Below are 26,351 nucleotides of genomic sequence, written 5' to 3'. Positions count from 1 at the left end.
GAGGTGTCGGACCATTGCCTGACTAAGGGTCATCGACCTTCTCGGCAGCACGTCATGCTGCCGCCACTGCCGTTACTGTTCGCTGCCTTTCGATCTTTTCGGCTTCGCGCTGCTGTCAAAGTCTGGCCTCCACGAGATCCCTATCAAACATACCAGTAAACCACGACCATCCCGATACCAACCTAAACTCATGCTGGCGTCGCTAGCCTTTCACACCACATCTGGACCTACCACAAGAGCGACGGCGAGGTGCATCACGCTTTTGCTTTTCGAAGCTGGTAGCAGTAGGCTAGCTCCAAGCGTAGCAACTTCAAGGTTCACGCATCACAAAGCGGCTGCTGCCAACAGTGGCAACAGCATCACGTCTCGAAACGCAAGCTACGCCTCGGACCGTCGAGACCTCGGTGGTGACTCGTCTTCCGTAGACAACCCGTTCAAGATGGAGCGTCCTCTCAACGTGTTCGGCCGTCCTCTCGGACTGTGCGGTACCAGCCCCATGACTGGGTTCTACCGAGATGGTGTACGTCCTCCTTCCTCATCCACCCTTCACCCCGCACATACCTCATCTCGACTGCTACTGACTGATCCCTCTCGCTTTTTGTTGTGCACCTGGCAGTTCTGCAACACAGGCCCCGCCGATGGTGGCTCGCACACGGTTGCAGCCGTAGTCTCGCAGAAGTGGCTCGAATACTCGGCCTCCAAGGGCAACGACCTCCGCCCCATCCTGTCGCAAGGCTGCTCGTGGTGCCTGTGCGTATCGCGATGGAAACAGAGCCTGGACGCCTACAAGCGCGGAGAACTGCCCAAGGACGGCGTGCCCAAGGTGAAGCTCGAAGCAACGCACCTGCGTGCACTCGACACGGTGTCGCTGGACGACCTGAGGCAGTTCGCTTTGGAGGAGGGGGGAAGCGCGCCTTCGACGGCTCAGCATCCAGCCAGAGGCGGTCCGATTCGTTAGATGTATGCATATTTGGATGCTTTGATTTGGGTCTCTCTTGTCTCGCACGCGCGCTCTCTCTCTCTCTCTCTCTCTCTCTCTCTCTCTCTGTCTCCTCTCAGATCTCTTAGATTGCGTTCCGCTTTGGTACGTAGAAATCAGATGTTTGTTTTCACCTTCAGGTCTGTCTGTGCTGTTGATCAGCGCTTGCGATAACTTTGACGGGATGCAGCGCGAGAGAACTGCTCTGTGCCAGGTCTGAGGGGTGTTGTTACACGGTCGATATGGTTGATATAGTACAATGCAAGCCAGGCGGCGGATAATAATAGGAAGAAAAATGTACTCTAGGCATGGATAGCGAGCTACGACTCTTGGTCAATCTGCTTCCATATTTGCTCGGTCTTTTTGCGGTTCTCTCTTGATTCCTTTACGTGGGTCGCTGTGCGTTCGACTCGCTGTAGACGAATGTAGCAGAATTCATACCTGTGTAAGCCATCTCAAGTTTCTGAAGCTGAACGTTGCACAGTCAGACCCACCTCTTGTCTGAGACACATGTTGAGGTCGTGCTTGATGCCGTTGCAGCCTCCGGTGATCTTGTGCCAGAAGCCTTTGGCGTGACATTCATTGAGAGCTTGGATGAGGGGAGCGCAGTCTGTGTGAGGGAGAGGATTAGGATGATTGCACTGGTTGAGCCTTGGCCGATTTGATTCGTTCTATACTGCGAAGATACTTACGCTGCAACTTGCTCTCACCGACCAGATGCTAGAGGAGGGGGGAGGGTTAGGAGAAAGATGGAATGCATACACGGTCAGTCAAGCTGTCTGCGGTACGCACTTCGCAAAGGGCGTTGTAGGCATGAGCCTGAGATGGGTCTGCGACTCACTGGATGCATGATTGTTGATGATGCTGCCCCGTGCTTGGTCGAGAGTGATGCTGAGAAGAAACAGACCCTGACCATCAAAGCTTCGAGTCTGAATGAGGTCAGACAAATTCTCAGCCGGAACTCGGAGGAGCAAAGTGTTTTTTTCTTGGCGTTTGTCAAATGTAGGCGTAACATGCTACATATATCACTAGGTGTTGGTCTCGGCGCGTCTTCGTCTTTCCACTTTTTTTTTCTCGCTAAAGACTTGGATTTAGGGGTCAAAGAAAAGTAGCCGCTCGATGCAGGTGTCCAACAGCTTAATTTCCACCAAGCGCACACGGTCGCGTCGAATCAACATCTAATCAAGGGAAGGCAAGGGGACCAAGAGAGGGGTTCGACCAGCCCCTTTCTAAAATAGTTTCGGCTCTGGCTGTGCTTGCGTGGAGGTCCTGCAGAAAGGTGCATTGCATGCCTTCTGATCGTTCACCAGTCCCCACCACCATCCACCATCAGCCCTCACACGCTCCCCTACACATCATCGCTATTGCACCACCTACCACCTTATTGACTACCACGACTCCTGCGCACTTGCATTCTTTACGGCCCTTCCATCTCCACGACACGCACGAACGAGGACGACCATCGCAACGTAATACGAGCACGGTGTTGTCGTAGCCCTTGTACATCGGATCTCTTGCAGCCATCCCACACTAAAGAGAGCACCGTTCTTCCTGCACAGATCTAACGGATAACTCCGCCACCATGCCCGACTTTATGTCGTTGAGAAAGGTGTGGGGCAAGCTAGATTCCGGAGCCGCAGATCAGCCAAACCCAGCTGGTCTTTACGGCCAGGGCATCGGGAACACGGCAGCAGGAGCAACAGGAGCAGCACCACGGCCCCGCAATGCAGACCAAGAACGCGTAGCGAGAGTCAACATGATTTTGCGTCAGGCCCAAGTATTTTTCGCCCTCATCACCTTGCTCATCGCCGTGTACATGGCGTCGTTCCAAGCCAGATGGGTGGGCAGTCCATCCGGTCTCACCGGCCTGTTGCTATTCCTCGCTTCAGCCAGCTTGGTCGCGTCAAGCATCTTCCTCGTCGTTCCCATGATCTACGAGCGTTCCGGCTACAAGACCATGAAAGGCTTTGCTAGGGCCCTGTCCGAAGCAAGGGTGGGTCTGGTCAGCAACGGCGTCTTTGGCTTTTTGCTTCTCATACTCGCCATGACACAAACCATCTCGGCTTTCACCTCGCCTGGATGCAAGGACCCTGCCAAAGATCCGCATGCAGGCGGCAAGGACCGCGCCGACTTTGTCAAGCAGCTCGGCGGCTGGTGTCGCACCAAACGCGCCGAAGCTGCCTTTTGCTGGTTCCTCTGGGTCACCTGGTTCCTCTCTCTGCTCCTCTTCCTGCGTCAGTGGAGGATCGAACGCAAGACGGGCCCTCGCATTCCTCCTTTTGTGCATCCCAGAGACGACTCGGCTTTCGAGCCCATCGACGATCTCGATGACGACGACGCATTTGATGAAACGGCCAAGTCGGCGTGGTACGGTGATGGCGGAGATGCACGATATGGCGCCGTGCCTGCCGGTCACGCTGGTGGCCCGCCTCAAATGTCTTCATACGACCGCTCGTACGATCGCAGAGGTGGCGATCCGCTCGCAGACATTCAAGCCAAGTACGGAATGAGCCCCGCCTACAACCCGGATCCGTTTGTTGATGCACGGGCAGCAACACCAGCATACGGCAGGCCGTCGTACGACTACAGTGCATATGGCGTCGCAGCTGGCCCGCCCGGTGGCTACAGCGTCGATCCGTACAGTGCCATCCACCACCAGCTGAGCTCGGCACCGCCTCAGCTGCCAACCTTGGGCTACGGCTATCGTTGACGCGCGACTTGTTCCGAAGTTGCCGAGTTGAATGGACCCTTTCCTCGTCCCTTTTCGACGCTGTCGCTTCTTTCTTTCTTTTAACTGTACCGATTGAACATTTGCTCTTTGCTGTATTCTATCCTGGATCTTTTCATCGTCCACCTCTTCGTCTTTCGCTCTACATTGTTTAATCTCGAAGATGTTCTTCGGAGTGCAACCATGGCAACGACAGGAGCAGAGGCTTGTGCTCTCCCTTGTGTCATTGCGGACCGACAATCGGCACCGAAGTTACTGAGCGACCCCACCGTATTCTGCGAATCTTTTTCAGGAACCGACTGGTTCGGCGTCCGTTCGTGAACACATGGCTGCGACATTGGTCCATGGAAAAGGACGGACATAAAGACCGCCTAGCTGCACGTCAACCAGTCATCTCATCCGAGGAGAATAGGCAGGCTTGACCAGACGCACCAATGCTGAGCTGGTCTTGAGTGCATGAGAATCACGGAAGACCTCCTTCCGATCCAACTCGGCCTGAGATATTGGTAATTATATTTTTACTTACTTCTTTCTACATGACAGAAATACCTGTAGGAAAGAAAAAAAAATCCCATCTCGTGATGCTGCCACACAAAGACCCCTTCGCCTTCGATGCTCACCTACACGGAAAGCTCTTCTTGAAGACATCACGATGGTACAGTGTGATAAAAGGAGGATAGTAAGCCCTGATCTGATTCCGTCGTCACAATGCACGGCCAAGACGGACAGGAAAAAGAGTCGTGGCGTTGAAAGCTCAGCCGGGTTCAGAGTCGGGACCCTGGTTTCGTTATCGTCCTCTCTTTTGTCCTATGCAGGTCCTTGCTTTGCCGAACGCACGCGACCGCAAGCCCATTCGCTGCTGCTGCTGCTGCTTCTCGACGTGGGGGCTAATTAATCATTGCTTGGCCGTCTTTGCGAAATTGAGCTTCAGCACGACAACCACCGGCGGACCTGTGGCACGCCAAAGAGGAAGGAGTGTCACGTTCCGTTGGGATCTTTCTTTCCCTCCTCTCCTCCGTAACACCCTCCTCTGAACCCACAGGGGCAAGCTGGCTTGCTGAGAGATACGACTCAGCTTTGCTTCTCGAGATGCTCAAAAGCCGAGTTTGTCGAGCTGGATTCCGTCCCATTCGTTCGTGACAAGCACATTCTCTTCCTTCTTCCTTCTTAGACACCATCCCACCCCCATCACTAAACCTACCATCTGGCCCGTTGACGGTCTCGTCCATAGTCGAGAACGAGGCGCATCGCCTGCCTACGTTTTGCACCATCATGTCGGTCTGCAATGATGGCGTCTTTACGCCCGTCTCCAATTGCCGCTTCTTTGACTTCACCGTCACTTTCTCCAACGCCATCTTTGTCATCTTGCCCTCGTGCATCGCCATCCTACTCATCAGCGCTAGGCTCATCCATATCCGCAACAAGCCCGACGTCCCCACTGCTTCCGCACAGCCTCACCTCTCGCTCTTGCGCTCGTGTGCTCCTCATTCGGATCCCATCAGTCTCTTCGGCGCCCTTGTCTACGTTTCTAATGCGGTCCTCAGCCTTGCGGCTGTCGCTATCTTGGCGTCACCCTCCTCTCATTTGCTTCGAGATGCCATGGGCGACCGCACTGGCATAGCCAGCGTAGTCCTTTTCTTCCTGACCTCGCTCCTTGCCATCCCACTCTCAGTTGCCGAGCGCAGAAAGACTCGCGGCGGTAACATGATGCTTCCTCTCTGGCTTTTCTCCTCTCTGCTCTTCGATGCTTGCCGCATCCGCACCTTCAACGCCATCCCAGCCATCCGCCACTCGTCCTTCTTCTACGTCTATGTGATTGCGTTTGCCTGTCAGGCTATGATGCTCACCGTCGAAAACGCAAAGGGCATCCGCAGCATCGACGTCAACTCGACCCATGAATCACGAGCCAGCTTCTTCTCCCGCCTCTTTTTCCTCTGGGTCTTTCCCATGTTGTGGAACGGTTACCGCAAGCCACTCGAGATGGGAGACCTCGATGCGCTCAAGCCCGAGTTCTATGGACGCTCTCTCGCCGAAAAGTTCATCGCCAGCTGGTCGGGCGTCCCTACACCGTCGACACAGGCGTCGTCCGTCCCTGAGCAGCTTGCTGCCGACACGAGTGTTGACCTCAAGCACAGTCTCTCGCGATCCAGCACCGAAGCATATCCATTACAGAAGCTTGCTTCGCAACACGCCATCACTTCCCCGCCATCACCTGCACCAGCAATGCTCTACAACGGCAGGTCCTTCCCAAAGAGCAACGCCAACCGAGGTCTCCTCTGGGCCACCCTCCGCGCCTATCCACTGGCTGCGCTGCTTCCAGTGCCTTGGAAGTTGCTCCTCACTGCATCTGAGCTTGCTCAGCCCCTGCTGGTCCCAACCACGCTCGCCTTCGTTCAATCCTACTCCGGTTCCGTCAAGGGCCAGCCCGTTACGCCTCAACCCACTGTCTACGGATGGGGGCTTGTCGGCGCGTACGCGTTTGTCTACCTCGGCCAAACTGTTGCCACCGGCCAGTATTGGTACGCTGTTTCCCAGCTCATGTGCAAGATCAGAGGAGGCTATGTCGAGGCCATTTACCGTAAAGGTCTCAACTTGCACGTCAGGACCGCGCGAACGAGCGGTGGCGGAAAGGCTGCCAACCTCATGAGTGTAGATAGCGAGCGTGTCGTCAAGTCGATCGACATCGTACACGAGCTTTGGAGTGGAGTCATCACCATCGGCGTAGGTGTCTACCTTCTGTACACCCAGCTCGGCCTTATTTTCTTTGCTTCCATGGCGTCGGTATTCGTTTGTTTCCTCCTCACCCCTCTCACAAGTCTAGGTATTGGCACTAAACAGGGTGTATGGAGCGGACTGACCGACAAACGAGTCAACTTGACCTCCAGTGTCACCTCCGACATCAAGGGTGTCAAGTTCTCGGCCTACGAGGACATCCTCCACGAAAAGATCTGCAAAGTTCGCGCCGAGGAGCTCGTCAAGCGCAGCAGCATGATGAAGCAGCTCACAGGCGTCGTCGTCTTCACCAACTGCACTGGTGAGCTGCTTGGCCTCTCGACCTTTGTCACTCTCATCCTCGTCGACAGGCTGAGCGGCTCGAACCGATTCGATCTCAACACCATTTTTACGACGCTCACCGTCTTTAACATCCTTCAGAACCCCCTTCTCTCGATCGGTCAGCAGTACTCTGCCCTCCTCCAGGCCTGGGCCAGTATGCAGCGAATCGAAGAGTTTCTGAAGAGCCAAGACAGGCCCGACGTCCAGGATGCCGTCGATCAGGGCATCGCCAGTCACGCCGCTACTGCCGACTTTGGAGAGGCATCAGTCGGCTACGCCGCCAAGTTTGAGAACGCCGATCTCGGCTGGGCTGACGAGGTTGTTCTTGCCAACGTCAACATCGAGATTCCGGTCGGTGCTCTGACCATGATTTGCGGTCGCCTCGGTCAAGGCAAATCGACACTGTTGCAGGCTATTCTTGGTGAATCGGATCTCATCAAGGGCCGACAGCAACTGCCGCTGCTTGCCAATCGCATTGCCTATGTCAGTCAAGACGTGTGGCTGCAAGAGAAGCGATCCATGCGCGAGAACATCATCTTCGCAACGGGCGAGTACGACGAAGAGCGATACATCACTGCTCTCCGCGCATGCGCTCTGACGGAGGACATTGACAGCTTGCAAGAAGGCGATTCCACAATGGCGAGTGCCCTTAGCGGCGGACAGCGCCAAAGACTTGCCGTCGCTAGGGCCATCTACAGCGATGCTGAGGCATTCCTGTTTGACGACATCACCAGCGCGCTGGATGCAGAGACGGCGGCGCACTTGTGGCGATCGCTCATGGGCCCTGCTGGTCTTCTCACCGGAAAGACTGTGGTCATGGCCACCAATGCCGTCCACCTCCTTCACCATGCTCATTTCATCGTTCGGATTGACGCGGGTAAAATCGCCGAACAAGGTCGATACGAGGATCTGTCCATCAAGGGCAAAGACGCCATTTCGCGCGCCAGCCTCGACTCGCAGAGAGCCATGCCCTCCCAGGAGCAGGCGAAAGATCATGCAATCAAGACGGGCGCGCCCGAAAAGCAGGAAGCCGTCATGACCGGCTCTGTCGGATGGAAGGTGTACGCCTCTTGGTTTGTTGCGGCTGGTCTTGGCAAGGTGACCGTTTTCGGTTTACTTGCTGCAGTGGGTGCTGCGGCGCAGGTTGCCCCATCGTACTACCTGCAGGCATGGGCTGAAGCTCAACAGAGGCACCGCTTCCAGGATTGGGGCTCTTGGCTAGGTGGCTATGCGGCGATCATCCCGGTGAACCCTGTCGTGCTTGCTATTGGGTTCTGGATCTTCCAAGTCAATTGTGTAGAGTCGGCGGGCAACAGGCTGCACGCCGCTCAACTCAAGGGCGTATTCTCGGCGCCGCTTTCGTTCTTCAGCAAGTGGACTTCGGGGCAGATCTTGAACCGCTTCTCGCAGGATGTGTTCAATGTCGACCAAACCTTGACCAACGCGCTCACCAACGCGGGCTACATTACGCTCTCGCTCTTGGGATCGATCATCACCATGGTGATTCCTGCACCTTATCTGGCTGTATTGGCGGTGGGACTGATTGCGGCGTCGGTGGCCATGCAGCGACTATACATGCCTTCGAGTCGACAGCTTCGCCGTCTCGAGATGGCAGCCAAGAGCCCGCTATATTCGCTCTTCTCGGAAACGTCTTCGCCTTCGGGCCTAGCAACAGTGCGCGGCCTGAAGCGTGAGGCGGCTCTGTTGGATCTCAACACTCGATCATTGGATCTGTCCCAGACGCCATACTACCACCTGTTTGTGGTGCGACGTTGGTTGCAGACGTGGCTGCTGTCCCTGACCACGATCATCAACGTGGTGCTGGTGCTGCTGGTTGTGGTGCTGCGTCACTCGTCTAAGGCAGGTCTGCTTGGTGTCGCGCTGGTGCAGGCGACCAGCATCGGCCTTATGCTGAACCTCACAATCATCAGCTACACCGAGGTGGAGATTGCGGGTGTAGCATTGGAGCGTATGCGCGAGTTCACTGATCTGGAGCCCGAAGAGCGTGCTGCTACGGCAACCAAGAAGGAGGGCGAGGAAGACAGCGAAGCGGCAAGCGAACCTGCGATTCGAGGCGATATCGAGTTTGACCAGGTGACCGTCTCGTATTCGGCCGATCTGGAGCCTGCAGTGAAGGAGCTCAGTTTCAACCTTGTCGCTGGTCAACGGTTAGGTTTAGTGGGTCGATCTGGGTCGGGCAAGAGCACGACGCTTCTTGCGTTATTCCGTATGATCGAGATGCGATCTGGAGCGATTCGTATTGACGGCCAAGACATTGCCAGGATTCCGGCGCGCAAGCTACGTTCCCAGATGACGATCGTCCCACAAAGCCCGCTGATCCTCGCCGCTACGATCCGCGAGAACCTTGACCCGGAGGGTGTTTGCACCGAGGACGAGTTGTGGGACGCGCTGCACAAGTGCCATCTGGCCGAGTTTGTCAAGAAGCAGGAGAACAAGCTGGACGAGATGCTTCTGACGGGCGACACGTTTATCAGCACGGGTCAAAAGCAGCTGCTGTCGCTAGCTCGCGCGTTGCTGCGTAAGCGTAGAATCTTGGTGCTGGACGAAGCTACGAGTGCTATGGACATGGAAACGGATGCAGCGGTTCAGAACGTGCTCAGCAAACACTTCGCCAACACTACCGTCATCGCTGTGGCTCACAGGATTGCTACGGTTATCGACTTTGACCAGATCATCTGCATGTCGGCAGGTCGTGCTGTCGAGACCGGCAGCCCCGAGGAGCTGCTGAAGCAGCGCGGAGAGTTCTGGGCGTTGGCAGCCGAGCAGAAGTGCGTGTGATCTGCTTTGTTTGACCGGGACTCCCTCTGTATGTATTGGCTACGTCACACTTTGTCTTTTGTCTTTGGTTCTTCTTGTTTCTGGTCATGTATGGTACGGAACACTGCATCCGATTTGGAATCCATCCTGTGCGAGCGATGGTGAATGTGACCCCGAAATGCGCACGCAACAAGCTCGGCCAAGTCCGAATGAGAGATAGTGGCCGATGGAACTGCGATCACGCGGGCCTTGAGGCCGTAATCTCGGCATGCCATGTTAATTCCACGATAGTTTGATCGCATGACAGCACATGGTCGCGCGATTAGCGCTGCGCAAGGGGCCTGGACTGCCGGCTAAGAGACCCACTCGTGATTCGGCGACAACCGAGGAGGGGTTCCAGGAACGGCGGCAATAGAAGGTGGGGAGGGGGTGGGTTTGGGGAGGAGAGCGGCAGGCGTTCTGGATTGCGGGGTAACGACAAGCTGATAAGCCAGGACCATGTTCCTTGGGAGTGGCTTGTGGTGTTCTTATCTCAAGTGAAGTAAAGGGCGTGAGAGAAAGATAGAGGAGCAAGACCGGGGAAGCGGACTTTGCATTTTTTTTCCAAATGAGATAGACCAATACAGTACAGTATCTATATTGACAGACGCCAAGGTCGGGGAAAGATAAAATCTCGGAGATGGCCGAAAGCTCGTTTGGGACTGGTCAAATGAGACGTTGTTATTGGATCCCAGTGTTCGTCGACGCTGACACTTGCGCCATCGCAATCATATCGTCTTGTCATTGGACGATGGGAGCGAACGGTGATGGCCGGGATCATGCTCCCGTTATCAGTGACAGGTGGGGGAACGAAGTAACTTCAGGGCTTCGATTCGAATGGAGTGTTCGAAGAAGAAGTTGGTGTTGGATGTCGATGGGTTGGCTTGTCTCTCGGCTATGAACAGTGAACACAGTGGTGTCCTTCAAGATGGTGCTTCCGGCCGAAAAAGAAGTCGCCTTGCCTCTGTCCTTGCCGCTCCCCCTTGACACGAGTCTGGCAGCAACTTCGCTTACCCTAGATCGTCGACTGCCATTCGTTCCAGTAGATGGACCGTTTACACCGACACCATTACGCCCGCCCGCACACACCGGCTACTATGAACAGTTCCGGACGGCTCAGATCTGAACTAAGAAACGATCGCCGACTTTCGGCCTGGAGCAGACCACATGCTTGGCAAGGAAACGGAGGGAGACAGAGCTCTGGAAGCCAGCAAGCAAGCAAGGAAGGAACAAACTGAGATGCAGGCGAATGAAGAAGGGCGAGGTCGCTTATCTCTAGTCTCGCATTCGACCGCGTCTGAATTTGTCGAGCAAGAAAAAATTTCCGTGGCAGATTCAAACTGCGCTCGCCTCGCTCTGTCCTTCTGCCACGAGACGAATCAGAATTGTGCAAGCAAAAATAAATAAAAACCAAATTTGAAAAAAAAATGTGCCACATGCACGACTCTCTCTGGAGCGAGTCTAGCTTTCGCAGCCGAGGTGCAAGAGAACGATTTCATACAGGGCTGTATGTCCTGGCGGTTCTTGTCATCGGCCTGGTTCGCCCGAGGTCGTTGAACACAAACGTCGGCAAGCAAGCAAAGAAGCTAGCTTCCTGCGAGTGACATGGCAACGCAGTGCGACTCGGAAACGGAAAGGAAGAAAGAGAGAGAGAGACCGGAAAAAGGTTAAATCGGAGCGCGGCTTGTCAAAGAGCGCTCCCTAGGCTGGTCCTACACGACAGAGCGAAACGAACAATGAGATCCACGACAGCGTTTATGCTGAGAAAGACAAAAGCGGTCAATGTTTTTTTTTCCTTTGGTTCTTTGACATTGATTTTTCTCAGATTCCGGCTCAACCTGCACACAGCGGCGGTTGGCCTTGGCAGCTTGTCAACACACAAAATCAACCTTCGTAGTGACTCGCCTTGGCCATCAACTGGTGTCGTTGGCGGAGGAGAGAGCATGAGACGTTTGGAATCCCGAAGCCCACGATCTTATCAATCGATGCTTTGCGTGTGGGCTTGGTCTAGACAAGGGGGACGGCAGGCACAACGTTAGCAAAGTGACAGCCATTGGGCGATTGAGCCATTGCCTCGAAACTTTTCTCGTTTCTCCTCCTCGAGTCCCGTCGGCTTCTAATTTATATTTGTTTTAATTAGAACATGAAAGGAAAAAACCTCACCGGACACGGCCGTGGCAGCCGCTACTCGTGCCGGAACCAACGCGTTGTTCGGAGCGTTATGGCCTACTGATAGTGGCGTGGGCAAGGGAGGCAAAGAAAAACGGCTTTCCTTTCCTGTCCTCTCCTTGTGCCCTCTCATGCACCGATTGACCTCGCTTGTGGTGGATGTCGGTGGTGACAAGAGGACAGCAGCAAAATCACCCTCCCGAATCAGTCTCGGCTCCCATATCGTCGTGTCGCTTCGAGCACGGCCTGTCACAAGGTGCAAAGCTTCTCAACGCTTCCCGCGCAAGGAGCTTGAGTGTGTGAGACTTGCCCCCTCGATATCGCCGCAACAACTTCCAACGAATGAGACCACACACCTGAGGCCTGCAACCAACAAACCGGCCAATCCCCTTGCCACATTCGAGCGTCCGCCTCCCTCACTCGTCCTTGTCTCCGCCATCTCTACTTAATGCAGTCCAATTTCCACCATCAACCTTCTCTTTCCTCGTTCGCTCCTGCCCCTCCATCACCACCACCCCTTTCTTCGCCTCGCTCCTCTGGGCTCATCCCCCATTCCACCCTCGAGTCTTGATTGACATCGAGAAAAGACTCCGTTCGGCTCTCCTCTCTCAGTGTGGAAGTCTGCTCGTCGTGTGCCCCCTTGTTGTCCTCTAGACATCCGTAGATCACTCTCCTCGTCCCAGTAGCAAAAATGGGTGTCCCAGCGATCATCAACAGCATCAACAGGGCGGTGGCCACCTCACCCGTCGGCTACTACTTCCGACTCGATGGCTCTGGTCACCCTCTCTCGCGTCCCGGCTCGCGTTTCCTCACCGAGATCCGTGCTGGTCTCGTTACGTTCGCTGCTATGGCCTACATTCTTTCGGTCAACGCCAGCATCCTCAGCTCGTCTGGAGGTCCATGCGAGTGCCCCAAGACAGAAGCCGACCCGTTCTGCAAGAACAACGCCGCATACCAGCAGTGTACCGCTCAGCTCAACCGCGACTACGTCTTTGCCACTGCCATTTCGGCCTGCGTCGGCAGTACCCTCATGGCTCTTTTCGCCAACATGCCTCTTGGCCTCGCTCCCGGTCTCGGTGTCAACGCCTACTTTGCCTTCACCATCGTTGGTACCGCTGGTTCCGGTATCATCCCTTATAGCCAGGCTCTTTCGGCTGTCTGGCTCGAGGGCTGGATCTTCTTCATCCTTTCGCTATTCGGTGTTCGTCAGTGGCTCGCTCGTCTGCTGCCCCACAGCATCAAGCTGAGCACGGGTGCTGGTATCGGTATCTTCCTCGCTTTCATCGGTCTCGGCCCCAACGGTCTCGGCGTCATCGGTGGCGATGCTTCCGACCTTGTCGCTCTTGCCGGTTGCCCCGCCCAGTACACGGATCCCGACACCGGCTACTGTCTCAGCCACAAGCTCCAGAACCCCACGGTCTGGCTCGGTGTCATGATCGGTGGTGTCCTGACCGCCCTCATGCTCCTCTACCGCGTCAAGGGTGCTTTCCTCATTGGTATCCTGTTGGTCTCGATCATCTCGTGGCCGCGTAACAGCTCGGTCACCATGTTCCCTCACACTGACAGCGGCAACGAAGCATTCAACTACTTCAAGCAGGTGGCCAACTGGAACGGTCTTGGCCTGCTCGGTCCCAAGAACATCGACTGGTCCGGTTACGGTAACGGCAAGGTGTGGTATGCCCTCATCTCGTTCCTCTACATTGACTTGCTCGACACCACGGGTACCCTGTACGCCATGGCCAGCCACGCGGGTCTCATGGACGCCCGCACTGGTGACTTTGAGGGCTCCTCGGCTGCCTACCTCTCGGACGCTGTTGCGATCTCCGTTGGCTCGCTCGTCGGCTGCTCGCCCAACACGGCTTTCGTCGAGTCGGCTTCCGGTATCGGTGAGGGTGGACGCACGGGTATCACGGGTCTCACCGTTGGATTCATGTTCTTCCTCTCGCTCTTCTTTGCTCCCATCTTCGCCTCGTTCCCCGCATGGGCCACTGGCTCGACCCTGGTCATTGTCGGCTCCATGATGGCCTCCAACACCGCGCAGGTCAACTGGTCGTACGTCGGCGACGCTATCCCTGCCTTCGTCACCATCGTCGGTATCCCGCTCTTCTTCAACATCGCCTACGGTCTGATCGCCGGTATCTGCTGCTACATCGCCCTCAACGCGATCCCTTGGGCTATCTCCAAGATCTCGGGTGGTCGCGTGGTGCCCGACGGATGGGACACGATGAAGGAGCCTTGGGGTGCTCGCATGGTGTCGGCCAACGACGACACCACGGGTGTCTGGGCCATCTTGCCGCCCTGGATGCGCAAGCTGATGAGCGGCAACACCAAGTTCTGGCAGATGACGGACGACGAGATCGAGTTCTACCTTGAGGGTAGGAGGGAGACGCAGAGGCTGGCACAGGAACGTCAAGAGCAGCTCGAGCACGAGCGCGACGCCATGTACGGCGGTGCTGCCGATGACGTCGAGGCGAGGGCATCGACGAGCTCAGCCGAGCAGCAGGACGAGAAGCACTCGACGTCCGGCAGCCCTGCTTTCTCGCCCGTTGAGGTGCCCGCGCATCTGCCTTCCCAACAGGACCACATCACTGGCACTGCTCGTTGATGCGATCATGCGCCTTCCCAAAACTCACTCCCTACCTCAAAACTTGTATTTTGCTTCCTATTCCCTTCAGTGATTCCCATCCGGTCACCTGTTCTTTGTTTTGGTTCGGTTTAGGTCTTCTTTTTGTACACTTGGTAGCGGTTGATACACTGCTCGGTCTTCAATACCACTTTCTTTCCTGCTTGGTCCTCGCTGCTCTGCGACAGCGCTCTCGTCAAAATTCTCAGCTCCTGAATGGTGTGTGAAAGCAGTGATTGTCCATTGTAAGTTATACAAGATTTCTCATGAGTCTTATGTCTCGACACCAAGCCTAGCGAGTACGGCATCTGCTTCCGCGAGCGCGGTCTGCGTCTCCCTTTGCACTTTAGCCTCTTCCTCTTCGTCCTCGGTCGGGCCACGCTGGTGCTCAGCATCCACAGCGAGCGCCTTCTTGATCTCGTCCAGAGCGCTGCACCAGCGTATGTTGGCTGTATCGGTAATGTAACCACCGCCTGGACCGGGGACCATCTTTTTGGGCTTCTTGACCGTCGCCACCTTTGGCACGTCCGCTGCCAACGATTCGGCCTGGGCAGATTGGAACGCTTCGGCCAGCCCCCATCGCTTGAGCGTCGCCTCGCCCACGGTGTCATTTTTGGCCACGGACCTGCTCTTCCTCAACGAGCCCGCTGCGGTCGTCTTGATGGTCTGCTGCTTGACCGAGGTGCGGCGCGAGGCTTTGCCTTTGGCGACGAACGCAGCAAAGTCGCGCTGCTCCTCTACGACTCCGCAGTTGGAACAGGTGTGCGAGCGCGTGTGGTCGCCCAGTTGGCGCTCCACATCGCCTTCGTCGTCGTCTTCGCGGTGCAAGTGCTGTTCGCGTTGTGCTCGTCGTTTCTGGCGCTCGGCGTGGACCTGTTCGAACTCGAGCGCCGGCATGACGTCCGGGACGGGCTTACGGCGCGCCGACGCATTGCTCGCTGTGCTCGGCGAGTGCTTGAGCGTCGATACGCCCGGGAAAAACGTGCGCGGGAACCCGTTGAATGTAGCCTGCTTCTTGAGCGGCGAGACCGAGAAGCTCTTGGTCGACCTCAAGCCGTGGTAGGTACCGTCGGGCGAAGTCGGACGTGACGAGGTGCGGGGTGGTGTGTTGGGGCAGGCGAGAGAGCGCAGCGACGCAATCGACACGGGCCGCGCCATGTTGGTCACGTACTGGAAAGGGATCGCCCGTCCCGGTCCAAACGATTCTTCCGATTCGGGCACCGCATCCCAAAAGCCCCTCGATGCAGAACCTGCAGCAGCGGGGGCGTTGGACGGCAAGTCGGTCACCGTGTCCTCGCTCGTCTCCCTGAGCAGCTGACTCTGGATCTCGGCACTGTACGCATCGCTGGCTGGTGACGGCGGTTCGAGCTTCGGCGTGCCCACGGCGGGGCCCGGATGGAAACGCACCGAGTCGGTCGAACCTTCCAGCGCGGCAGCCACAGCTCGCATGCTGTCCGACTCGGGCATCGACAGCTTCAAAGCGCAGTTCTTTAGTGGCGCGTGCGGGGCATCCGTCTCCTGGGTGTCGGGTGCGAGCCTCGCAGGTGGGATGGGAACATTGTCGAGGGCGAGATACTCGTCCTCACTGATGTCCGGAACCAGATGTCGATGCCCTCCGAACTGGTGTCGTCCTCTCGCCTTCCGAATCGACGCCATATCGCCTAGCCCGGCACCCTGCTTCTCTGTCAAGTCAGATGATGAGCTGGACGACGCAGGCAGATCAGCGAAATCGGCCGAGCTGACTGGAGGCGCACGCGCAATCAGCTTGGCACTCGCAGTGCTCCCACTCCTCTTGAGACTAAGTGAGCGTTTGATCCGACCCGTCCTGCTCGCGACACTGAGGCTGCGGACGGCGCCCGGGGTGCTAGGTCGATCGTAGACGGGAGTGAGCACCTCGTCGGCAAACATATCGCGTTCCTCTTCCGTTTCGTTGTTCTGATCGTGGTATTGGTGCTGTTGCTCGCCAAATGTCGACTCGGCGTACTCGCCCTCGGGCACCTCTTGGGCGTACAGCGGCTTGACCGGGGCAGTGAATTGGGGTGACGCCGGCTGAAGCGATGTTTGGGTGCGGTTGAGTTCAGCTAGCTTCTGCAAGCCTTTCTCTTCGGTGAGTGGAGTCATGGCAGCAGTGGAGGTTGACGAGTCCGAGGCGCGAGGACCGTGCTGGAAGACGTCGCGAGCTTGGAGACGATGGATGGCGGCATTGTCGCCGCGAGCGTTGCGTGGAAGAGAGTCGAGGGCATGCTTGGAACGACAGCCAAAGAAGCCGCCCTTCTTACGCTTGGGAGGCGGTGTCGACATGGTGTCTGAGGACGCCGAGGCCAATTTGAGAGGCATCGTATGCGGAGACCTATAGCGGGGGAGCGATGGTAGTGGTAGAGGTGAGACGGTGGATGGAAAGCAAAGGAGGGTGAGAAGGAGAGAGACAAGTTGTGGAGCGCAGTCGGGTCCCACCAATTAGGGGTTCGGTCGATGCTCGATGCTCGATACACCAGGAACCAGTCTATCAACACACACCGAGCAGCGATGTCATTCAAGCTCTAACTCGCTCTGCAGCGTTATCAAATTAGACTATGAGGGCAAGTGGCTGGCTCTGCTTTGTTCGAACGCAACATACTGTAGATGAACTCCGAACCGGTCTCAAGTGGGAGAGCGTCATTGTCGACTCAAGGAAGTAAGTCCCAAATAGGCAAGACTTGTCCTTCTCCGCGGCAGGGACCGAGGTTTGTGCATGCAGGATGCACACGCTCTCTGCACAAGCGCTGTTCTCATCGATCTACGCTGCATTGCCAGCATCTGTTTCCCCTTGATTTGGGCAGAATCGGCAGCATCTTGTTCGTGCTGCAGCCGGTGCCTGTCCTGCTCCTACAATGTCCGTCCGCAACGAAAGCAAGTCGACGCTCCACGAAACGAGCATGGAAAGGGGGGTGTTTGTGTCGGAGCTGTCAAGTTTGGCTTCGGTTGAAATTCAAAACACCACGCACTCAGGGGCTAATCGCTTCCAACCGAGTCTGCTCAACAAGCTGGATTTCAAATTTCAAATTTCCCAGCTTGACCGACCCAGAGAGCGTTGGATCCTCACTAAACAAGAAAGCAACACTCGAAATTCTATGTCGTGGTGACGATCGGGATCAGTGCGCTGCTAATCGGGCATGATGACGCTCAGGCCAAGCGTAATCTTGAGCGTCCGATATGGTCGGACCACATCAAGCGTTCTCGTTTCTACCTCGCTCTGAAGAGCAAGGTTCCTTTTCCCACCTTTCTCACCCTCATCGGATCTCTTTGAACTCAGAACAACGATGCCGGTAACACATATCTACAACAACACGGCTGTAAAGCTGGAGCTGCCCAAGTCGCAAGCCTCCGCCGAAATTCGTTTGTTCGGTGCCACCGTAACCTCGTGGAAAGCAGCTGGCGGCAGCGAGCGACTCTTTCTCTCCTCCAAAGCAGCCCTCGATGGCAGCGCCGCCATTCGAGGCGGTATCCCTGTCGTTTTTCCCGTCTTTGGTGCTCCCAAGGATCATGCCGATGCGCCGGAACTCATCCGCAAGATCGGCAAGCATGGCTTTGCCCGAGACCACGACTGGGCCGTTTCCACCACCGTTGCAGGTGTCAATGAGGAGGATAAAGTCAGCGTGACGCTCGAGCTGCGGACGAATGACAAGCCCGAGATCAAGGCTGTCTGGCCGTTCGAGACGGTGCTGCAGTACACGGTGACGCTGCTGCCACATGCTCTGAAGTGCGAGTTCAAGGTCAACTACGTTGATGGACAGGGAGACATGCCGTTCCACGCGCTGCTGCACAACTACCTGCTCGTGCCTGACTCCACCAAGGCCGCGGTGCAGGGCCTCAATGGCGCGTCCTACGTCGACAAGGTTCTCGGTGGCAAGGAAGCACAGCTCACCACCGATAATCTCACGCTGGATGCTCAGCCCATCGACCGCGTTCACATTGGCAAGCACAATGATGCTCCGAGGGACGTTAAGCTCGTGTACAACGCGAGTCTCCTCCAAGACCCGCTGGGCAGGATGGGTAAGGGCGTCGAAGTGACCAGGTCCAAGGAGCTGAAGGACACCGTCGTTTGGAACTGCGCCGAGGAAGGCAACAAGTCAATCGGCGACTTGGAGGAAGGGGGATGGAGGAAGTATGTCTGCGTGGAGCCTGGCTCGGTGCATGGCTTCGAGACGCTGCCCAGGGGAAGCAAGTGGGTCGCTGAACAGACTTTGACCGCTTGGTGAGCGCAAATGTCTTTCCCCAATACGCATAATCACGTCTGAAAATGCTGCCTACATCCACACTCTTGGCCAAATCTGAACTTTATATGATTGTGGTGAATCTGCATACGTCCGTGCTGCGTGTAAAATGACCGAAAGTTCGCCTAGAGGTGAACAAAGAGACGATGTGTACCCTACACGGCAAGATTCGCCGAGAGGTGGCACGGCTATGCACCTGAATTTCTTCGTGGCGCCCGCTGACGCACGCACCACGGCGATAGAAAAGTGGAGAAATCACCGGTGCAAAATGACGACTTCACTCAGCTGCTTCTGACCGCAGGGGTGCCATATATTTAAAGGCACTATGCAACTTTATTCCTCGTTCGTTCGTTATCTCCCCTTTTTACCATCACCCAGCTTTCCCCCTGCTTCCCCCTCAGCTTCTTTCTAGATCCTCAACCATGGCAGCCGACATCCCCAGCTTCACCCTCAACACGGGTGCCAAGATCCCCTCGGTCGGCATGGGCTGCTGGCAAGGCGAGCCAGGTGCGGGCAAGGACAACGAGCTTGTCGACGCCCTCGTCACGGCCATTAATATCGGCTATCGCCACCTGGACACCGCCACGTTCTACGCCAATGAGGCTGAAGTAGGCCAGGCTGTGCGTCAATCTGGCGTCCCCCGCTCGGAACTCTTTGTCACCACCAAGCTCCGACCTGACCGCGTGCAAGACCCCGTCAAGGAGTTTGAAGAGTCGTTCAACAAGCTCGACGTCGAGTACATTGACCTTTGGCTCATGCACTGGCCTCAAGGCTTTTCGGACAAAGGGTCGTTCGGTCTGGAGCACCAGAAGCATCTCGGCCCAACATTCAACGAGACCTGGGCCAAGATGGAGGACATCTTCCTCAACTCGCACAAGGGCAAGGTCAAGGCCATTGGCGTCAGCAACTTTAGCATCAAGAACCTCGAGATCTTGGCCAAGACTGCCAAAGTGACCCCAGCAGTCAACCAGATCGAAGCGCACCCGTACTTGCCCGAACACAAGCTGGTCGATTACTGTAAGCAAAAGGGAATTCACATCACCGCCTATTCCCCCATCGGACAGTCGTCCAAGGTAATCCACGAAGACAAGGACCTCAATGCGATTGCCAAGAAGCACAACGTCACCGCGGCCACTGTTGCTCTCAGCTGGGCCGTGCAGCGTGGCACCTCGGTCGCGCCCAAGTCGACCAACCCGGAGCGCATGAAACAGAACATCACTCTCATCAAACTGACTGACGACGAGATGAAGCAGGTCGACAACATCTCGAACGACCCGACGCGATCCACCCATCTCAACTACCTTGTCGTCGACAAAGAGACTGGCGAAGTCTTCGGTTGGACCCCCGAAGAAATGGGTTGGGACGTTGGCTTCCTCGAGGAGCCTGGCAAGTCTGCAAAGAGGTACGGTGACGGCAAGTGAGCAGTTTGAGATCACTCTACCCCACCTTTGCACAAAAACGGGCTGCTATGGTCTCATCTTCAAATTGACGTGAATAACTCCTTTGGCAAATGACAAGTCTTGAACCGTTCGCAACACTTTACCGCTCTGTGAGAGTTCGATCGAGCCTGCGTCTGTGGTGGTGATGTTGGCCTGTTGCGCGTCGGATTCGTGAGAGAGGCCGAGCGCTAGACGTCTAGCTGCTCTTCGGATGCGTTCTCTGAATCCGGGTAGACTGTCCAATGCCTTCCAGAGCGCATGTGCGGCGTTATTGGTGCTGCTGCTATCCTGATCATCATGGTCCGCATCTGAAGCGTTCACTTCCATGGATGTGCCTTGCCGTGGTTGCGCAACCTCTATAGAAGCCCTTTTCAATAGATCCTGAATCCGATCCTGAACATCTTCGAGCGTTCCACTCTGTCGTGCGACATCTAACAAGACCCCTTCAACAAACGTCTCTACATCCACCTTGTACTCGCGAGCATCATCCTTTGTCACTCCTGTACATGCTGCTAAGATCCCAGCACCTCTATCAGCGCTAAACCTGACCACCACTTTGCCCGGTCTGGTGCTGCGGCATCGATCCGAGCAGTACTTGATCTTGCTCCAGTCTTTGGCCCATTTGGCCCGTGGTGTTACCACCCTTCCGCATGTTAAGCAAGACTTGGGACTGAGCTCGGACAGGGGCACCTTGCTGTAAATGGTACCTTCGTTGTTCGATCGGTGGCTTGATTCGGCAGCTGCGACTGCACGTGTTGATTTGTGCGCCATGCTCCGACTCGTTTGCAGCAACGGCAGGGCTTGCAGCGATCTGTGTACTCCCGAGGTAGTTAGGCGGTACGATAAAGAACAGACGCCTGTAGCACGAAGTGCGCCGAGTCGAAGCATTCGTTTGGCTGCAAGTTTGAACAGCCGAGCATCAGGCTGCGGATGAGGATGATAGGACTTGAGAAGAATTGCAACCTAAGCAAGCAAATGCATGCAGTGCTGAGAGCCACGAGCTGCATTTTCTCCACACGTTTTGCCGCTCAGTCCAAGCTGAACGCTTTTCCCGTCAGGACTTGCAACCAACACGTCTTGCTCTCTCACATTCTCGTCCTTTCCGCACTCACCACAACCTCGTGATGCCCGTGCCCAACTTGCGACGCATCTTCAGCTCCTCTCGCACAGACGACCAGGAGCGCGCCGTCTCCAGACAGGCCTTTTTCCGTTTCTGCACCTTCCTCACCTCGTGCGCTGTCATCGCCTTGCTCAGCAGCCCCAAGCGCAGACGCGCTATCGGTCTTTGAACGTCGCCGACATGGTTCCACCGCCCGCCATTCCGCCGCGACCGCAGGCGGGCAGCGAGAAGAACTCTACACTCAAGCTAACCAACCTTCGGCAAGGGGAAACGGTGTTCACCCGGTTATTGCTCGTTGAAGGCACCGTGGGTACGGGTCAAAGAGATGGTCGAATCACTGTCACCTGCGATGGGAGGTCCGGCTTCAAGAGTGAAAGCTGGGAAATCAATCGAGGTTATTTCAAGGCGCTCGCTCCGCTCATTCCTGGCCCCAATGAGCTTTCTTTCGAATGGAGCGTATCGGGTGCGAACGAGACGGGCAATTCTACCATAATCGTGACATACGACAGACCGAGATCAGCGCCGCCACTGCACCTCGCCATCATTGCCGCTTGCGACTCTCCTGTCTGGCATAATGATGGGCGGAAACCACCTAGCATCCCGAACAGGCCGGCTCACACGAGCAACGGCGCTTCAGTCAAAGATGACAAGCTCTCGCGCTTTCTCACCAAGGCCATGGACAAACTCGATCTCGCGCCGAGCACACATGATGCATCTTTAGACGATCAACACCGTGCTCTCGTAGACACACCTCCTGGTCCACGTCGCGACGCGTTCAGAGCAGGTGGTGTCACCGAGATTAAGCGGCGAGTGGCTCTGCAAGCATACCTGTGGCAGTCTTTCCACTCGGAACAGATGCGAAGACACGGAATGGGACGTCGCGCATTCCAGCTCGATGATGAAGCAGCATTTGCTCAAGGAGAGCGCTCACTTGAGCTGCTGCCTCGTGTTCACTTGTTGAAGTCTCGTCGTACGCTCCGAGAGTTCCGGGATCCAGAGAACGCACAGCAGAAGCACAACGCACGCAACGGCGGAGCGATGCATGCCTTTGCCGCTGAAGCGCTCGAAGATCCTTCCACGCCTCAGGAACTGAGGTGGTCACCTGTCGCCGTTCTGACTCTCGACACGATCTACGACCCAAAGATGCGCCTTCTGCGTGCTCACGGCGCCATCGGTGCGGGCGGGCCGGGCAGCCTGTCACACGGCGTGATGGGATCGCACTGGCTGTGGGCAGCTCCTCGCTCGCTCGGCGAGGTCACTCAGGCCTTCCTCGACACGGAGGCGACCGACGAAGCGTGCTGTGTCAACGATCTCAACGAGTGTCCAACTGCTTGGCAGACGCTCAACATAGGATCAGGTGCTTTCTTCCACGAGGCAGGTCACGCGCTCAACAATCCACACTGGCCATCCGGGCTCATGGCGCGAGGCTATATCGAGTTCAACCGTGCCTTTATGACGCGCGAACCTGGATGTCGCAGGAACAACGTCCCTCCAGGCCGCTTCTATGCGCCCATCCACGAAGGGAACGACGACAAGCACAACCACATCCATCGCGCCCAAGCCGTCCGCGCACGATGGCATCCTTGCTTCTACATCCCCTCGGACCCACCTTTGCCGTACCTTGCGTCGAACGATCAGCCCACGTGGCGTCAATGGAATGAGAACGAGCCGTCATGGACCAGCACGCCGCAGGGAGCGCTGTTGAAGTGCGATTCCGGGCTAGGCGCGATTGAGGTCGAGGTAAATGGAGAGTACAAGACCCACATCGAGTGGTTGAACTTGCCATCTTCGCCGCAGGGTGCCCAGATGCCCCCCCAACAGACGCTGATCGACGCAACGTATCTCAGCGGCTTGGTTGGCTTTGATGTGAACCACACTTCTTCTCCACACGTTAAACTCAACGCCCTGGGCTGCAACATGCGGCAAGCCCAGCTGGATGGATTCAGGGAGCATGGCACCGCACAGCCACTGCGGATCGCCGGGATGGACACGTCGCGACGCACCGTGCTTCGAACGCTATCACTCGGACAGGTCAATCGATCGGGCAAGCAGTGGGATGTCATCTTCCCCTTTGCGCGCTCGGACACGCCAGGAGTCGAGCTGGTAGCGATCGAGATCTTCAGCGGCGCGAGTTTGGACGGCGTGGTGCTGCACTACTCGAACGGAACAGTGAGCCGGTTCGGCCCGTGTGGCGGGTCGCCGTTCCGCATGCAGGTCGACGCGGGGGATAGGATTCAGAGGCTCAATGTGCGGGCGGGTGCGTGGATCGATGCGCTCGAAGTGGTGTTCAAGAGTGGCAAGCGGAGTGGGATGCGCGGGAATGCTGAGGGTGGATCGCTGAGGGTGTTGGAGCCGGCGGATGAGAGGGGCGAGGTCGTGGGGCTCTATGGAACGAGTGGTGGGTGGATGGATAGCATTGGTGCATACACTAGCAGTCCGACGTGAACGATAGGTGGTCTCGATAGCAATATGAATGATGTTCATCGCCAGACTCTTGGAGAATTGCGTGGACGTTTTGTCGAGAAGAAGGGTCCAGTGCTCCGTGGAGTCCGCGTTGTAGCAAAATTTGATTTCTTCTGACGCTCTTCTCTTTCTCTCTCTCACACCCACACGCAACCATCTCACTCACGAGCCATCACGGACCACAACGATGCCAGCCCACCACGTCGACGATGACGCAGCATCCATAGCATCCTCCAGCTCTGCGTCCTCCGACGCCACCTCGGCACGCGAACGACCACACTCGCCCACCTCGCTGTTTGAAGACTCACTATTCACGCTCTTCTCGCACAACCAGCCGGCCCACGGCGACCCGGGGGACACGTGCCGCTACACGCACGCGCATCTCGCCCCGCGCTATCTGTCCGCATCCCGCGCACGCCCAACAACGCTGCGCTACAAGATCGCGCAGAACAGCGGGACCAACACGAAGCTGTTTGCGCACCACCAGTGGGACGCCGGCCTGTACCTAGCTGATCTCATCGCCGAGCAGAGTTTCAGCAGCAATTCGGAGGGGAAGCAGAGGGAGAGAAGGGCTTTCGTCGATGTGCGCGGGAGGGACGTTGTGGAGCTGGGGGCAGGGACAGGGCTGCCCGGGCTGGTGGCGTGCGCGATGGGTGCGCAGCGCACAGTGATCACCGACTATCCAGATGCGCATGTGATGGACAATCTCGAGCGCAATCTCGACTTGGCGCTGCTTCCACGCAGTAGCAGCAGCAGTAAGAGGAGCGAGCGACGGCCGAACCCGCACTATCTGGAGGCACGCAAGCGCGTCCAAGTGATGGGTCTGGGCTGGGGTAATGCGGATGAGGAGGCGCGTGTGCTGGCGGCTTCTGCAGCAGATGCGGGCTACGACGTGGTCCTCGCAGCCGACGTCCTGTGGGTCTCGTCTGCCCACCCGCTACTCATCCACTCGATCCGCAAACTGCTCAAACGCGATCGAAATGCGCGGTGCGTCCTCATCGCAGGCTTCCACACAGGCCGACCCGCCGTACGACGCTTCTTCGTCCAACTCGCCCAGCCTGCTGACTCGAACGACACTTCGCTAGACCGAGAGAGGAAGGCAGGGATCGTACCAGATTGGCAAGACACCGAATTTGGAGGGATCTGTGAACGCAACGTGGACGGCTCGCAGCGAGCGTGGTCCGGGGCTCCAGTGCCAAGCAAGGCCGACTACGACAAGGGGAAGCTGACCAGCTTTGAGAGCGAGGAGGGTGCGATGGAGGAGATGGGGGACATCAGCGATCGGGGAAGCTGGGTCGTCGTTGCTTCACTGCGATGGGCGGATCTGGAATAGACATGCTCAATGCACACGTTCTTTGAATCATAAATGGCACCAGAACAACAGTGTGCGGATAGATTAGATCGTGGATTGAAACAGCGAGCCAAACGGATGGCGCACGAACAAAAGGGGGTATCTACAAACGTCTATGCACTATCGCGGTTCTTCTTGTCTTCGGCCTCACGGATCGCCCGATTCCCATCCTTAGCCTCGTCAAAGTTGTAGAACGGGAAATCGAACAGCACTGTCGACTTGACGATCTTGGGCAATCTCTTGTAAAACCCATTCGGCAGAGGCACAAGAAGCGAGGTACGTTCTCGGAACGCCTTCATCCTCTCCCAGGGATCGGGCTGCGTTTGTTCATGCCAGGGTTCCAGCTCTCCCGTCTTGTCTGGACCATGCGACATCAAAAAGTACTTTTGCTGTGTCGGTTTCTCCGCCAGAGGGATTCCGGACAAGAAGAGCAGCAGGGCCATGGTGATGAGCGGCGAGAAGATGGAGCCGTACAGCGCGTCGTGTCCACGGCTGGATGCTTCGGATGAGTTGCCCAGCGCAAGCAGCCACACTCCCCACCACAGCATGATCTCGCCAAAGTAGTTTGGACGGCGCGAGTACTTCCAAATGCCCGCGTCCGTGATCGCGCCCTTAGGCGGCTTAGTCACCGACTTGAACCTATACTTCTGCACATCCGCCAGCGCCTCAGCGACAAAGCCAACGCCGAAAAAGATGATACCGACCACATCCTTGCCGTTGCCAAACCTCGCATTTCCGCTCCTCTCGGCAGGGTCGCTGGACTCGGGCGAGTTGAGTACCGTCACGGGCATCGTGATCGTCCAGACCCACACCAGCTGGAACGTCCAGAACCCAAGGAAGCGGAGCGGCTTGGAGCGCATCTCGTCAAAGCGCGTGTCGCCGCCCATCTTGAGCATGCGAAACAGCTGAAAGGCCCCCAGTCGCACACCCCATGCCATGACAAAGACGCTGGCGATCACGTTGCGTGCATAGTACTGGTCTCCACAGCAGAGCGTGAAGATGGCGAGGAAGATGGCGTTGGCCGCGGACCAGAAGTCGGTGATGGTGTCGATTTGAAGTCCAAAGGCGATGGCGAAGCCGAGGAGTTGCCAGCCGAGCGAGATGAGGAAGGTGATGGATAGGTAGAAGTTGTCTAGCACGTGAACGACCATGTGGGGCAACGACGCCTGCTCGTTGTCCAGGCTCGGAGGACTAAAGCGAATCTAGTTGGATGTCTGGAGATAGCTAGCTGGACGTCGAGGAGCAGCTCTAAGCTTGGGAGGTGGTAGGCAGATGGATGGATGGCGAGCGACCAGAGCGAAGGCCACTATTTGAGTTCGAGGTCGTTCGGTTCGGAATGTCGATTCACCGTAGAA

The 26,351-nt window shown here is 56.6% G+C and overlaps 11 protein-coding genes across 11 annotated transcripts; 8 read left to right on the top strand and 3 right to left on the bottom strand.

Annotated features, from left to right (window-relative positions):
- Positions 1-190: 190 nt before the first annotated feature.
- EX895_003841 (uncharacterized protein) lies at positions 191-958 on the top strand (the record flags this gene model as incomplete). Its single annotated transcript, XM_029884439.1, has 2 exons — positions 191-520; positions 617-958. 2 exons carry the CDS (start codon positions 191-193, stop codon positions 956-958), a joined length of 672 nt encoding a protein of 223 aa, XP_029739149.1.
- A 341-nt stretch (positions 959-1,299) lies between these two features.
- On the bottom strand, positions 1,300-1,829 carry EX895_003840 (uncharacterized protein; the record flags this gene model as incomplete). Its single annotated transcript, XM_029884438.1, has 4 exons — positions 1,300-1,392; positions 1,474-1,589; positions 1,672-1,699; positions 1,821-1,829. The coding sequence occupies 4 exons, from the start codon at positions 1,827-1,829 to the stop codon at positions 1,300-1,302; spliced, it is 246 nt and encodes an 81-aa protein (XP_029739148.1).
- A 732-nt stretch (positions 1,830-2,561) lies between these two features.
- EX895_003839 (uncharacterized protein) lies at positions 2,562-3,689 on the top strand (the record flags this gene model as incomplete). The annotated part of the gene is made up of 1 exon (XM_029884437.1): positions 2,562-3,689. The coding sequence occupies one exon, from the start codon at positions 2,562-2,564 to the stop codon at positions 3,687-3,689; it is 1,128 nt and encodes a 375-aa protein (XP_029739147.1).
- A 1,290-nt stretch (positions 3,690-4,979) lies between these two features.
- Positions 4,980-9,560, top strand: EX895_003838 (uncharacterized protein; the record flags this gene model as incomplete). Its single annotated transcript, XM_029884436.1, has 1 exon — positions 4,980-9,560. One exon carries the CDS (start codon positions 4,980-4,982, stop codon positions 9,558-9,560), a length of 4,581 nt encoding a protein of 1,526 aa, XP_029739146.1.
- A 2,878-nt stretch (positions 9,561-12,438) lies between these two features.
- Positions 12,439-14,352, top strand: EX895_003837 (uncharacterized protein; the record flags this gene model as incomplete). The annotated part of the gene is made up of 1 exon (XM_029884435.1): positions 12,439-14,352. The coding sequence occupies one exon, from the start codon at positions 12,439-12,441 to the stop codon at positions 14,350-14,352; it is 1,914 nt and encodes a 637-aa protein (XP_029739145.1).
- A 291-nt stretch (positions 14,353-14,643) lies between these two features.
- EX895_003836 (uncharacterized protein) lies at positions 14,644-16,671 on the bottom strand (the record flags this gene model as incomplete). Its single annotated transcript, XM_029884434.1, has 1 exon — positions 14,644-16,671. The coding sequence occupies one exon, from the start codon at positions 16,669-16,671 to the stop codon at positions 14,644-14,646; it is 2,028 nt and encodes a 675-aa protein (XP_029739144.1).
- A 998-nt stretch (positions 16,672-17,669) lies between these two features.
- Positions 17,670-18,608, top strand: EX895_003835 (uncharacterized protein; the record flags this gene model as incomplete). The annotated part of the gene is made up of 1 exon (XM_029884433.1): positions 17,670-18,608. One exon carries the CDS (start codon positions 17,670-17,672, stop codon positions 18,606-18,608), a length of 939 nt encoding a protein of 312 aa, XP_029739143.1.
- A 437-nt stretch (positions 18,609-19,045) lies between these two features.
- EX895_003834 (uncharacterized protein) lies at positions 19,046-20,044 on the top strand (the record flags this gene model as incomplete). Its single annotated transcript, XM_029884432.1, has 1 exon — positions 19,046-20,044. The coding sequence occupies one exon, from the start codon at positions 19,046-19,048 to the stop codon at positions 20,042-20,044; it is 999 nt and encodes a 332-aa protein (XP_029739142.1).
- A 1,318-nt stretch (positions 20,045-21,362) lies between these two features.
- On the top strand, positions 21,363-23,627 carry EX895_003833 (uncharacterized protein; the record flags this gene model as incomplete). The annotated part of the gene is made up of 1 exon (XM_029884431.1): positions 21,363-23,627. The coding sequence occupies one exon, from the start codon at positions 21,363-21,365 to the stop codon at positions 23,625-23,627; it is 2,265 nt and encodes a 754-aa protein (XP_029739141.1).
- Positions 23,628-23,832: 205 nt separating this feature from the next.
- On the top strand, positions 23,833-24,978 carry EX895_003832 (uncharacterized protein; the record flags this gene model as incomplete). The annotated part of the gene is made up of 1 exon (XM_029884430.1): positions 23,833-24,978. The coding sequence occupies one exon, from the start codon at positions 23,833-23,835 to the stop codon at positions 24,976-24,978; it is 1,146 nt and encodes a 381-aa protein (XP_029739140.1).
- A 131-nt stretch (positions 24,979-25,109) lies between these two features.
- On the bottom strand, positions 25,110-26,147 carry EX895_003831 (uncharacterized protein; the record flags this gene model as incomplete). The annotated part of the gene is made up of 1 exon (XM_029884429.1): positions 25,110-26,147. One exon carries the CDS (start codon positions 26,145-26,147, stop codon positions 25,110-25,112), a length of 1,038 nt encoding a protein of 345 aa, XP_029739139.1.
- Positions 26,148-26,351: the final 204 nt, after the last annotated feature.

This window comes from Sporisorium graminicola, chromosome SGRAM_22 (genome assembly GCF_005498985.1).
Source record: "Sporisorium graminicola strain CBS 10092 chromosome SGRAM_22, whole genome shotgun sequence".
In the NCBI taxonomy this organism is placed as follows: Eukaryota; Fungi; Basidiomycota; class Ustilaginomycetes; order Ustilaginales; family Ustilaginaceae; genus Sporisorium; species Sporisorium graminicola.
Note: the sequence above shows the minus strand (reverse complement) of the source record. Positions and strands in the feature narration are given on the sequence as shown.